This window comes from Anticarsia gemmatalis, chromosome 15 (assembly GCF_050436995.1).
Source record: "Anticarsia gemmatalis isolate Benzon Research Colony breed Stoneville strain chromosome 15, ilAntGemm2 primary, whole genome shotgun sequence".
NCBI classification, from domain to species: domain Eukaryota; kingdom Metazoa; phylum Arthropoda; class Insecta; order Lepidoptera; family Erebidae; genus Anticarsia; species Anticarsia gemmatalis.
In genome coordinates, this window is record NC_134759.1 from 12,435,796 (window position 1) to 12,449,515 (window position 13,720).

Here is a 13,720-nt window from a genome sequence, read left to right on the forward strand (position 1 = left end):
TGCAAGAGTTGTCGCGTACAAAAGAACAAAACAAGAAATTTCGCAACAAATTGAGTATCTCCTCCTTTTTTTAAGTCGGTTATAATGTATCTATAATATTATATAATTAATCGAATATCACACACTAAGGGTAAACTCGTCACAGTGATCGCATCACCCCTATAAGTGTGAACTGTGTTGTGGGATAGAATCCCACAGATATCTTATTAATTATTCAAGTATCACAATCTTAGGAACAAATGTTCACAACTATAATATAACCGAACAGGTTTTCAGTACGACATGTGTGTTCAAATTACTTTTGAAATAGTTTAAAGCAGTGGTAGAATCTGTTTCAAGAAACTCGCAGCACTTTGCTATAATAACCATGTTTATACAAACTAAACTAAAGATTATATTGAGTGCCTTTTTAACGCGGTCGGTAGTGTATCCAATTACCAACCCTGAGGCCAAAGGTTCGATAATATTGACAGCTTACAATTTATATGTCATTTTTCCTATAGCTTCGTTCCAAAGATACGATGCAAATATAATAATAACGACTACCAAGTCATCCATTACGCCACTTCTGAATACCTAATTTCCCAACATTTTATTTATACTCTCCTAAGGACGTCAATTATCACCAAAAATTACATTAAAAATAACATTCTTCAAATAAACGATCACACTTATTGCTACAAAGGCGATGCCAAATCATTCTCAATACGACAACAGTACAAAAATATACAAAAATGAGTGAAAACGATATAGCACTCGTTATAGCCGATACTGCTATAATGATCGCACTCGTTAAAATAGCATAACGGCTATTTGGCACAAAAATAGTATTTGGGTCACGGGGTATAATGGGTCTTGTATGTATCTCGGGTTGGTTTCCTTCTAATTGAGGAAAATATCAATATCGTGTTTGGTAAAAAACCTTGTTCGGGTTGATGTTGATATTTATATTAGCTAGATGTTATTTTCTGCTGATTTCACCTCGTGTCATTGATTTCTACTCCTACACTAATCGCTAAGAAGGAAGTTAAACGGACTCGCATAGAATCAATCCTTATTCCCATAAGACATAGGTTGTTGTTTATTGTATGGTTAGTGGTCAACCTAGTGTCAAAGTTGTTCAAGCCGCCGGAGAGGCCTTTGTCGTGGCTTAACGACTGTTATCTTAATAGACATCAACCGGGACCGACTTTTATCGTGCCCTCCGAAGCACGGAGACGCCCAGTTCAAATACCATTATGCGGTCACCCATCTATGGAAAGACCGCGCCAATGGTTGCTTAACCCACTAATCGTTTACAGACAGGTGACCGCAACTGGCGCAAATACATAGATGAAAGAACGCCGCTTGTTACGATCCTTGCAAAATTGTTCTGCCTCAATGAAGCTACAAAACAAAATCATAGTGTCATAAAACAATGTTATTCATTAATTTACCAAAAAATGATTTAAAAAACCTTGAGGCTAAATGTTTATGCTTATTCCAACAACTGCATGTGAATGTTCCAAGAAGTCTTTATACAGGTATGTTTAGTAATACAATACGGGAGATTAACACAATTACGCATTAATTTGCTTGGCGTTGTGATACAGCCACTGCGGTCAGTGTAATCTAGTCCAAATGTTATGACAACTAAGATAAGTTGTACATAATCGGGTTAATATCTGTACAATAGATGAAGTAGAAAGTAGATATATCGTTTCGACTATTTTGACTCTATTGTCCAATTCTATGGGACATGTGAGTCTGTTTGAACACTACTAGAGATGAACCTATTTTCATGAAATTTAGCATGAGGATACGCAAAACTTTTGCTATCCATACTAATATTATAAATGCGAAAGTAACTTTGTCTGTCTGTCTGTTTGTCTGCTACTCAATCACGCCTAAACTAAGCTGAACCAATTTGCATGAAATTTGGTATAGAGATATTTTGATACCCGAGAAAGGACATAGGCTATATCATCACGCTACGACCAAAAGGAGCAGAGTACCGGTAATTAATGTTACAAAAACGGGGAAAAACTTCACCCACTCTCTCTTATTGGACGCAAGCGAAGTTGCGCGGGTCAGCTAGTACTTTATAAAAGCGCTACATGGAAATATAAAAATTCCAATTAATTATGCACATACATACTCATAACATCACGCCTGTTTTACGAGTGTATATGTCATACCCGCTTTTTGCTATTTACTATGATGTCCAGTCCCAATGATCCATGTTACAAGGGGCGAGCCTGTTGCTATATACTGAGCACGTTACGAAAATGATCTTTCAGTGTACATTTTCATACGCCTCAGCTCAAAATTCTACATACTTAAATACATAACTTTTAACGTAATATTAAATGATCGTACAAGTACAATGAATAAATAAATCTTTATAACAAGCAATAAATCTTTGCAAGAAAGCTAAGGTGAAACATTTCAGCGATACTTTATATAGCGATAACTTAAAGGATTCAAAACTTTATGAAATGTACCAAGTTACTTCATAACCCGATTTTAGTATAATATTGGTGTAAATATAGCTAAATAATAATTCTTAACAGTCGCCTTGAGTTCTAATGTTTTCTTTATTGAAACTGTTTTAAATTGAAGAATATTTTACGTAGTAGTTATTGAAGTCGAGAAGTTTAGTAATCAACTATAAGTATAAAGGGAATGAAGTTAGTTATTTTTGTACTAGCCGACCCGCGCAACTTCGCTTGCGTCACATAAGAGAGAATGGGTGAAATTTTTCCCCATTTTTGTAACATTTTTTACTGGTACTCTGCTCCTATTTGTCATAGCGTGATGATATATAGCCTATAACCTTCCTCGATAAATGGGCTAACTAACACTGAAAGAATTTTTCAAATCGGACCAGTAGTTCCTGAGATTAGCGCGTTCAAACAAACAAACAAACAAACTCTTCAGCTTTATAATATTAGTATAGATTTCTTTATAAGACCTTCATAAAATAATAAGTGATCTAAATAAAATCGAGACAATAAAAATATCTCCCTCTCTTCCTGACTATTCGTCCCATATGGTGGTGGGGTCAGCCTTTCGTAAACTATGCCTCTACTTATCCCTATCCTTGACATCGTCCTCAACCTCACATGCCTTCATATCTCGCCGCAACACTTTTGTCCACGTGGTCTTAGGTCTCCCTATTGGTCTTCTCAGGTCAATGAATATAACTAAATAAAAAATTAAGAGGTATAATTTGATGAGCCTCCAATAAAATTTCTCTTGATTATATTATTATCAATTCTATGGAAAAACCATGATTGATAACTAAAAACTCTTGGCTATCTGAATCAAAGATTTTCTTTGTTGATGCATAATTAGTACTACTATTATAAATTCTACAACAATATCAAATAACCTTTGTGAATAACACAACCGTGTCTATAAACCTACCAATCTACACATACATTGCCTGCTTTGATAGATCGCTCCACACTATCCATAGAACATAGTAATCAATGTATTAATGACTAAGATAATATCCCGAGCTAATATCCCGGCCGCCCTACGGCGTAATCATTGACGTAATTAGAGCCAGTATATAAGGTTCTGTGGCACATTGGTAGAGTATACGACTACTGATTATAAGGTTTGGATCCCGAGTCGGGCAAAGTAGCTACTGTAGATTTTTTTTTTAAATAATAATATGAAATTCTAACTTCTGCCCGCGATTTCGTTAGAGTGCAAAAAATTCCATTAGTAAAAAGTGTTCTAAGTGTTCATTTAGATTATAAGCTATAAGTGTATCAAATTTCATTAAAATATGCCAAGTAGTATTTTCGTGTTGTAGCAGCAAACATACAAGCATAGATCCGTACTTACAAACTTTCACGTTTGTAATATTAGTAGGATTTAGAAGACCAATAAGCGATTAACAACTAATTTTAAGGCGCAACAGTCACCGCGAATTACTGGTCATTGCTTATGGTAGTCAATTTATTAAGAATTCCTTAGTGATTGCCCGAAATTAGGCAATTGAAGTGGCAGGCCTGCCTTGAATGTAAAACCGTCAGTCCTGCGCTGGACCTCTCACTGGTCGTGTCGGTTAACGTCACACCGGGCTATGAGAGTGAAGGAATAGAGAGTGTACTGGTCTATTGTACACACTTGGACACTATAAACAAATTCCTGTACAGTTGGCTGGTTTGAAGTAACCGTCTTAGTCGAATATTGACTAGAAGAACATTTATTTTAGTTTTATGGTGATTGAATACCGGTTGTAATCACTTGAACGATATTAAAGTGTTGATTTACATTGCAGATTAAATTCGTCTGGCTATAAATATTGTAAGTGTTTCAGATAATGTCTTTGTAATAAAGTTATTTTTAGCTTTACGAGAGTATAATTCATTCAGTCTGAAACATTCGGTAATAAAAAAATATTTGATTGATCTTCAAAATATGGGCTGTAGAAACAAAATATTCACACTTCCTCGTTTAGGAAGAAATAAACGTTGTATAAAAAGCTTATAATATATTTTGTGGATGGGTTGAATCAGGTTTTTTTAGAGACAAACGTGTCATCACAATTTGTTTTCTTAGAGTAACACAGTAGTGTACATAACTTACTGTAACAAAAGTCAAAATAACAGCATTAGCTATGATCCCTGCAGATTTCGTGAACCACATTCGTACATCCATAATGCATGTTTAAAAACTACCAAGGACATGTTTTGCATTCCTCTATCTCAACATCTTCTTCGACTAATAAAATAAAAGTCGAAGTATATTCTACTATCAAAACGACATAATCTGCATTTCACTTTCTCAGCATCCTCCACCAATAGAATAATAGTTGCAGCATATACTATCACTAGATAGTTACTAGATACTCACAGTTCTATTCCCTATATGTTTGGCTCGACATCTGAGCACAGCTGCCTGCCCCACGACGGCGGACACGTTGCGCGGCGACACGTCGTCGAAGTACGGCCGCTCTGGACGCGAGCCGTCCAGCGCACTCACTCCTGGTAGCACGCCCACACCTGAGGACAAGGGAAAATATATTTAAATAAAAAAAAATGCAAAAAAGTAGTTAAATTTTCATTGAGAACTTGTTCATGTTCAGTGGAAAGACATTAGTTGTGGAGTTTTCTATTAATGTAGTAAGTCACAATTTTTTTTGTATCTAACCTATTAATTATACACGTCGCCATCGTAAAAACTAAAAAGGTCTTTATACACATATCGAGATATGAGATTGATTGAAAAAATGAAAAGTCTATTTCCGTATTAAAATATACGTAATATTCAATCAAATGGTGAAAAGTTTCGTAGACAGTTTAGAATAAAAATATATGAGGTATTTTTAAAATGTAAATCCAGGAGAAGCCGTGTTCCCAATCAGTTTAGTATTTTAGTATACATTTTTCAGATTTATCAATGATCATAAATCTAGCACTTAAGTAAGCTTTATCCAGCAGATTGGGCCGAGCCATTATAATGAATAAGTTAATTAAAATTATACGACTTTGCGTAAATATAAGTGTTTATTAGCAAGAAGACCCTTAAGTGGTCTGCTTATTTTGTTAAAGAGTTATATAATTTAGTTCTACAAATGTTTGGAGGTCGAGTTGAGGTCTTTCATAATTTTGATGATTTATTTCTTAATAAGTATTTCAAAATTTCAGAAATATTTTACGGGTACCTGTAAAATGTTAAAAATCGGTTATCCGTCCCACCAAAACTATGAGAGTGATGGAATAGAGAGTGTACCTGTGTATTGTGCACACACTTGGACACTATAAACAAAGTCCTGCACAGATGGCCAGTTTCAATGAAACTGACCGCCGTAGCCGTATATCGGCTAGGAAGGACATTATTACTTGATATTTTATTTATTAGGAACATGAGAGAAAATCTTTAATTACCGTTTTTATACATAGAATGAATAAAAATTATTGTACAATGTTGTCCAGGATGCAAACGTTACATATCACGGTCAACATTAAACTTCAAAACCAAAACATTTGTCAAGTGGTGCATTTGTCCAAATATTGGCGCCAACGTACCAACGTAATACTGCCGCAGACGTGTGTACGCAAGCAAGATGTGTCTCAAGATATATCTCAACACAAACATAACTTGATTATTTAACTTACAGTTGATAGAAACATTTATTGCGTTGACAAACTTTGTTTTGTTGGTCTTCTGAGGTTTTGAGTTTGAATCCCCGGTTGAGTAGTGTTTTAGTTGGAAGATGGTTTAATTGTTTAATTTTGTTGCTGAATTTTAAATAAGTGTAGTTTAAAGTCTTCTTGAGATGTCTGTCGTCTGAAGATGCCAAATTTAAATACTATGTGCTACTAACTAATATTCTTACAAAATAATGTCAGCAGTATAATAAAAATACCGAATTTTTATTTTGTACGAACAACATAAGCACTCTAACAGATTTAACTAATAGAACAACGCTACACTTATTATTAACATGCTAAAATATAGTGATGTTCTGAATACTGCCCCGAAAAATAAGTAATTTTATATTTCAAACTAATATCACTAGACAGCGAACTGTCCTGAAAAGGAAATTCCTTCAACCCTTATTTAAATTCTATCTCCAAGATTAAGAGAGACATACATATTATTATCGGAATGTGTCGTTGGGTGTCGTTCGTTTCCAGCCACGTGACGTCACCAGCCAAACCGGAAATAAGAACGAAGCCTTTGCCCGCCCTCTTATAAGGAAACACGGCGGAGCATATAAAGTTTTGGTGGAGCCACTAAGTCAGAAAGTAGCGATTGTCTATTTAGTTTCATTGTTGCATATTCTTACAATCAAGTAGGTCATGTGATAATAGAATTAGGTATTTCTTTGTAAAGTATATCTGATTATAATAAAGGAATACCTGGTCTGGTAATCATCTTTAAATGCCCCTATTAGGTATTAAAATAGCATGAATCACTAAAAAACAGTATCAATTTCTATTCAAGAAGCTGAGAATTGACATAATTAATACCATACGAACATCATGTTTCAAGATATACCTGTATCAATGTTTTTTTATCTAATACGTAAATTAAAATAGTAAATGATTTTCATGACAAAGAAAAACCTTAATAAACATTGGCGGCAAAATTAATATTACTGTCATGGAAATTAAATTGAAAACATCTAAAATTGAAAAAATCTTACGGATACTTTCAAAACAACATAAAGGTAGAATTTCTTTCAAATAATAATAATATGAAGCCTTGAAAAACCGTTTACCCGCCGTTTTCATACCCCAACATCCAAGTCTGTGGTGCAGCGAGAAAATGGAAATGACAACTATGGAGTTCTTTTGTGAGTTGATACGGTGGTGTGTATCAAGGTGAGTCTTTTGTTTTCACCCTGTGTCTGCCTGCGCCGGCACGTGACGGTACGTCTTGTGCTCAGCTCTGTTTCTTTGCGAACTCTTCAAGCGCACTACTTACTGGACACTGAGCTACTTATTTTTTAATTTTCGAGGCGTTTTGTTCTATTTTTTGTTTAGACGATTTTTTTTTTGTTTAAGGCTTGCTGGCTTTGTCAATTTAATTGGTGTTAGTGCCGGTATTTCATAATATACCTACCGGCTTTTACTGGTTGTTACAATGGTGGAAGTGTTGTATTGGTGATTCATTATGTGAGATGGTAGTGCTCATCTCATGATACAAACGATTCTTATCTATGAGGGCAGCGTAGTCGAGGAATTTCATAAAGTTTTCCTATAATAGTCTAGTTTGCACAGTCAACAGAGAATCCTATGTAAGATCTTTAAAGATTGAACTTTCCTCATAATTATATAATAAAGTGGTCCTTGAATTAAAAAATAAATTAACAACATTATGATACGAAGCCTAGAGTAAATTAGAAAGTAAAAATACTATACTGGCGTGCTTAGAAAATCACGCTACAGTTCTATCAATCTTCTAGACATTTTATATAAACCGACAAAGCTTAAAAACTTCAAAAATTAAATCACCTAATAAAACAATGATATTAACAAACATGTCGTACACAGCATGCTATAAGCGCCACGATTACACTATAACACTGGTATAGGTAAACGAGCGCGCAACCACACCGCGACATGAAAACAGCTGCACGCGACGATACTTCGCTATGTACGGTAGGCTATTACAAATGTATTGTTTTGGAATTTGGTAAATTGGCCGTTTATGCTTTATTTTAGAAGCAGTATTAACCGGCTGTGTGGTACCTGTCTGTAAGCTACATATTTTTTTTATTTTTGTGTCTTTTTTTATTTCAGGACTATAGAATCTAGTTAATTTGAAAGGCATGCACTGGGCCTAAGCCACCACGTAAAGGCAAATTTTGTATTAAATATGCGAGATGATTTTTTTTTTGTAAAGTGGTTACTGTATTTGTGATTGTAAAATCACCTAACGCTTTTACTGTTAAACTACAGAGACCATTATGATTAAAATCATGAACGTTGTGAAAACCCTAGGATCAAATCTTATGCCATTATACAAGAAACTCAATATTTTCCAATCAAATTCATGACTTCTGTTTGAAATAAAACAAACCATTAAATCCTTATTCCCTAGAAATTCCACTAAACATCTGCTGCAATTTAAATTATACACCTCAATATAGTTTCCAAGAATTTCAAACTCACTTTAATAAATCAATGGTATAAAGGTAAGAGGAAATGATTGTGTACTTCCAAGTAATTTGAAATAACATGTAAATTCAATCGCGATCCCTCCCGTGACACATAAATAAACAGGCAAATGAATACGTTACAATTAATTTATTTGAAACTAGCTAAAACCTGTGACTTTACTCGTGTGTAAAGTTTTAGCGTATTATTATATGCAATTTAGTGGATGCTATTTGTAAAAAAATACATTTATTTTATTATACCTTAAATATTTATTTTACTCTGTTTTTCAGTATATTTGTTGTTAGAGTGGCAACAGAAATATCTCATATAAAAATGTCAATTGTCTTACTATCACGGTCCATGCGATACAGGCTAGTACAGACAGCGAAGTATCTGTTATTGGGTCTCGTTTTACTCTTTGGGTAAGGAGCCTTAGAACGAAGCCTATTTTACTACGTTTAATGAAAATTGCTTCAGATGTTTTACAGTCAAAGCGTAAAAAATCAAAAGACTTTCGCATATTTATATAGCATTGTAAAAAAACAAGGTATGTTCGATCCCGAGTCTTCAACTCTCTCCAAGCAAAATTTAATCAAATAGCTTTAGTTGTTTAGCATGAAAACGAAGCAGACGGACACATAGATTTCAGCATTTACATTATTAGTATGCATACGTACTAAAGGTGAGCCATTAGGCCGTGTTTACATAATGTTTGCGACTGTCACGCAACCCCGTCAGTTAAGGTGAGGACACATTACAATATTTCACCCATAGTAGTGTATCCTCGACGCTTTTTTAAGTAAAAAACTTTAGTTCATACTTTACATTCAACGAGTTAAGTCACGTCAACGAAATTTATATACACTGTTAATCTTCAAAGCTATTTTGCAGTTGTTAAATTTAAATATGATAATGTTATGAATACTTGTTTAAGACGTATGAAATTGCTTAGACTGACTGCTGGCTTACACGCGAACTTTTGACACTTACAAACGGCAAAAACATGCTGGTCTATGACCCGTTTGTAGTTTACTTGTAGCCTTTTGGGCTGCTTCAATAACTGTGGCCAGTAATCATACGATAAATGAAATGAGTTTTCTGATTAAGATCGAATCTACTGCACTTACCCCCGGTTCCTGAGGTGCATTTAGCGGTAGTTTATCAATTCAATAGCGTTAAAACTCATACAAGAAAAAAACGCTATTGAATAGATAAACTACCGTTAAATGTACTCAGAAACCGGGGGTTAGAGCTGTGATGTAGCATTGTAACTAAATATTTTGGCGTTCAGGTCCAAAAAATTTGATGACTATCTCTAATGCAACTTAAATATAGCAGTTTCCATAGAGCCGATAGCCGGCTGATAAGCTATTGAAGAATTTTGTATGAACATTTTATAAGCGCTTTTATTATGAGGGAACAAATTTTTCCAAGTAATTTTAAACCTGAAATACTTGTTACGAAAGAAATACATTAGCATGTAGTGTAAGAAATCACGTCATTAAAGGTGACATATTACAGCAGTTGTGTGTTCTTGTGGTGAATGAAGTTGCTAATTTAGTTTTCGTTTAAATAAAGTTCAGTCGACGATTGTCACGCAAACCCGTCCGCTGTGTCGACGTGACACTTGCTTGAATAGAACACACTCATTTAAAGATGTAGCCGAGCCTGGGCGGCCAATAAAAATAATAGAATATAATCTACATCATACACACGATACAATCGGTGTTTCATTACACAGTGAAGCTATTCTTGAGCGTGTTCTTACAGCTTGCAGCTAGCAATTAACCATCGAGATGTTTTGAATACAAATTAATTAGCGCCTCTAGCGTATTCCCAAAAAACTATTTTTAATGTGAAATACTACATACAGAGACGTTACTATAGATTTGTTTGTAAATAATCACGCTTATCAGTGCTAGTTCTATTAAAGTGACAGATTACAGGTATTTTTTCAAGTGAATGAAGTTGCTTGTGTAGTTTAATTAACGTTCAGTCGGCGAGTGTCACGCAAACCCGTCTGTTATGTCGACGTGACACTTGCTTGAATACACTAATTTAAATATGTAGCCAGGCTTAGGAGGCCAATAAAAATGTTATTATTGAAAATAATCTATATCATAGTCACAGGAAAAATATTAGCGCGTCCCTACAGCTTGCAGCTAGCACTTATGTAGCTATCGAGGTATTTTAATGGAAAAATAGCATCTCTAGCGTATTCTCAAAAAAATAAAATACTAGATACAGACTCTAGTTTGAATGATAAAAAATCACTATAGACGTGAGATTACTTAAGGTGACATATTACAATTGTTTTTAAAAGAGAATAAAGTTGCTTGTTTAGTTAGCGTTTATACAACGTTCAGTCGACGAGTGTCACGCAAACCCGTCTGTTATGTCGACGTGACACTTGCTTGAATAACGCTTTAAATATGTTTGCTGTTAGTGCGTGTTGCTAGTAATGATGTCATTATATAAGATGTTAGGATTTAGTTATTGTTAGCATATTATGTACGTGATACTTGAGTTTCCTGTTTGCGTAAATTGAGATAGAAAAAAGAGAAGGAAATAATAATAAGATATCTTCGAATAGATAAATATCATTAAGTATTCACAGTTCAATTTAAATGTGTTATTTTTTTTTAAATACACCTATAAAAATAGCATACCAACGAGCGAGAAATAATAATTAAACTTACTTATTATTTATACCATACAAAGAATAGGCATCATATACTATAAAAATAAAAATATAAAAATAAATTTTAACCCATTAATATCCCACTGCTGGGCAAGGGTCTCCTCCCGTAATGAGGGAGGGGTTAGGCCTATAAGTATAATTTAATTTCAATTTGAGTAGAATTGGATATCAAACGAATTGTTACTAAATAGCCTGTTTTAAAAGTACACTTACAATTTACATTTGAACAACAACCTTGTACAATTCAACATAAATATCTCGAACACCATTTATCACGAACGTCACAAAACTAAAAGAAACACAAGTAAATCTCATTAGCCGTACATAATTTTAATTTTCCCTTTAAAATTTATATACGAAAAATTCATATCGGGCGCTTCATAAATAATAACTCTCTTGACATCGTAAAGTGGTTGAAATTCTGAAGCGACGGTGACAAAGGGGGTGCGGAGAGGGGGAAGGGAGGGGAGGGGAGGGGGATGTAATTACACTAATGAATATTAACAGGACGCTCAGTAGTGGCGTACTAGATCTAATGAAATGATAAAAAAACTAATTCTTTAAATAAAATATGGCAGGTAGTTTTATAAAGTAATTTCACACGAGTGTTTTGATAGTAATGTTGTTGAAATTAATTTTATTTATGGCCTTGTTTGGTCATTGTTGGCCTATTTTGTTTGTTTCATTATAATTTATTAGTGTTATCGAATATTTATTGATAATTTGAATACAATAGCTATGATATTAATAAGTTACGTATATAAACAAATTTATATTATTTATGTTTGTATAGTAAATACATTAGCTTTATAAATGATGTATTATTCGACAGTCTTTGTTTAAACTGAATTTAATATCGAATTATTTTAATGCTATAGTAGATTTAGAATTTATGATCGTGACTGCACCTAGTTTTGACCCTAGTTTAATTTGATTTAATTGAACATTAAAATATTTGGGTTACTTATGTATTTATTTTGTATAACATAATACACTAATTCAAAGAGTGCGGGAAAATTTATCATTTGAATTTGTATAACAATAACATATAGAGGTAATGCATTCATATTTTCTATTTGTATCCATTAATCCACCTGCACATAAGCTTATTTATAAATTTAAAACAGTTTGTATATTTTACACTGAACATTAAATTTCATACACCCTGTATCCACTCAACAGTGTAACGAGTGCTATAAATCACACCCTGTATATGCAGCAACAAATTTTATTATCCATACTAATATTTTAAACATTCTCTGAGTGGTTTGTGTAAAATAGCAGTTATACTAGTTTAATGGGAAAATGTGAGTTAAGTTACTAACAATGGATACTATACTAACCTAACATATTTCGTATCACTTATTTATGTTAGTTCCGTGTAACAAACATACATACATAATATCATGCCTGTTGTACCCGAAGGTTGACAGAGCTGTATTTAATGTTGTTTTATTTGTTTCGCCATTAACAATTTTGGTCCTATGTAACAGGGGGCCAGTCTGATATTGTTGTTGCTTTACCTACTATTGACAAATATTTCAAAATAAATTAGAAAACACCATTAGCACTCCACCCGACCCGGGAATCGAACTCGAGACCTCACGATTGTTGATCATGATCACATATTTATGAATCCGTAATCTATTTCATATTAAAATTATTGTTGTAAAGTATTCACTGTGTTTATCTTCAGACTTGTTAGCATATTTTTTTGGGAGAAATACATATATTTGTGTATCTACATATTACCAGTATCATCATAAACTGTTTATTAATTTGTCACCAACAACGTATACAAATAAATCACATGCTATTTGAACGCAACTAATTATATTAATATTTATGCAATAAATAGCAGGTTTCATCACTTTTTAGTTAGCTTCACAGTTTATTGTGTGTTGAAATTATTTGAACCGATTATGTGGTTTCTGCGGTAATATATTAAGTGGTGAGTTCTGTTTGTTTTATTTTATGTATTGTTTTGTGGGAACAGATGGGATTTGTGCTGTTGCTATAATATTATAGTATTAAAACGGATTATTGTGGGTTTCATGCCTGATTTCACTATTGTGTATAGGTTTTAAGGGCTTCTTTAAGTTTTTTTGGCACAGATGTTATTGTTGCTATTTTCTACATTGCGATCGATGCCATAAAAATTTCCCTATAGAAGTAAAAAAAAATAAGATTGTAATGGTAATATATTGTTAGTTTGGGAGCTACAGCCAAAGAGAAGCCAAACGCTATCAAAATCTTTAAAAAAACTTCGCATCCAATAAACCAATTTTTGTCGTCTAATTTCTCAATGCGTAACTATAAAATACAAAATCTTTTTTAAATATTAATAATAATACAATCCTTAGTATTACTATAACATTTTCACATACTTCTTGCAATAAGGTAACATCGA

The 13,720-nt window shown here is 33.5% G+C and overlaps 1 protein-coding gene across 1 annotated transcript in view; it reads right to left on the reverse strand.

Annotated features, from left to right (window-relative positions):
- The window catches only part of LOC142978695 (protein sidekick-2-like), a 216,288-nt gene that overhangs the window by 23,742 nt on the left and 178,826 nt on the right, over positions 1-13,720 (reverse strand). Inside the window, exon 3 of the mRNA XM_076123220.1 lies at positions 4,852-5,000. Coding sequence (XP_075979335.1) covers positions 4,852-5,000 — 149 coding nt within the window. The remainder of the gene's footprint in view (positions 1-4,851; positions 5,001-13,720) is intronic.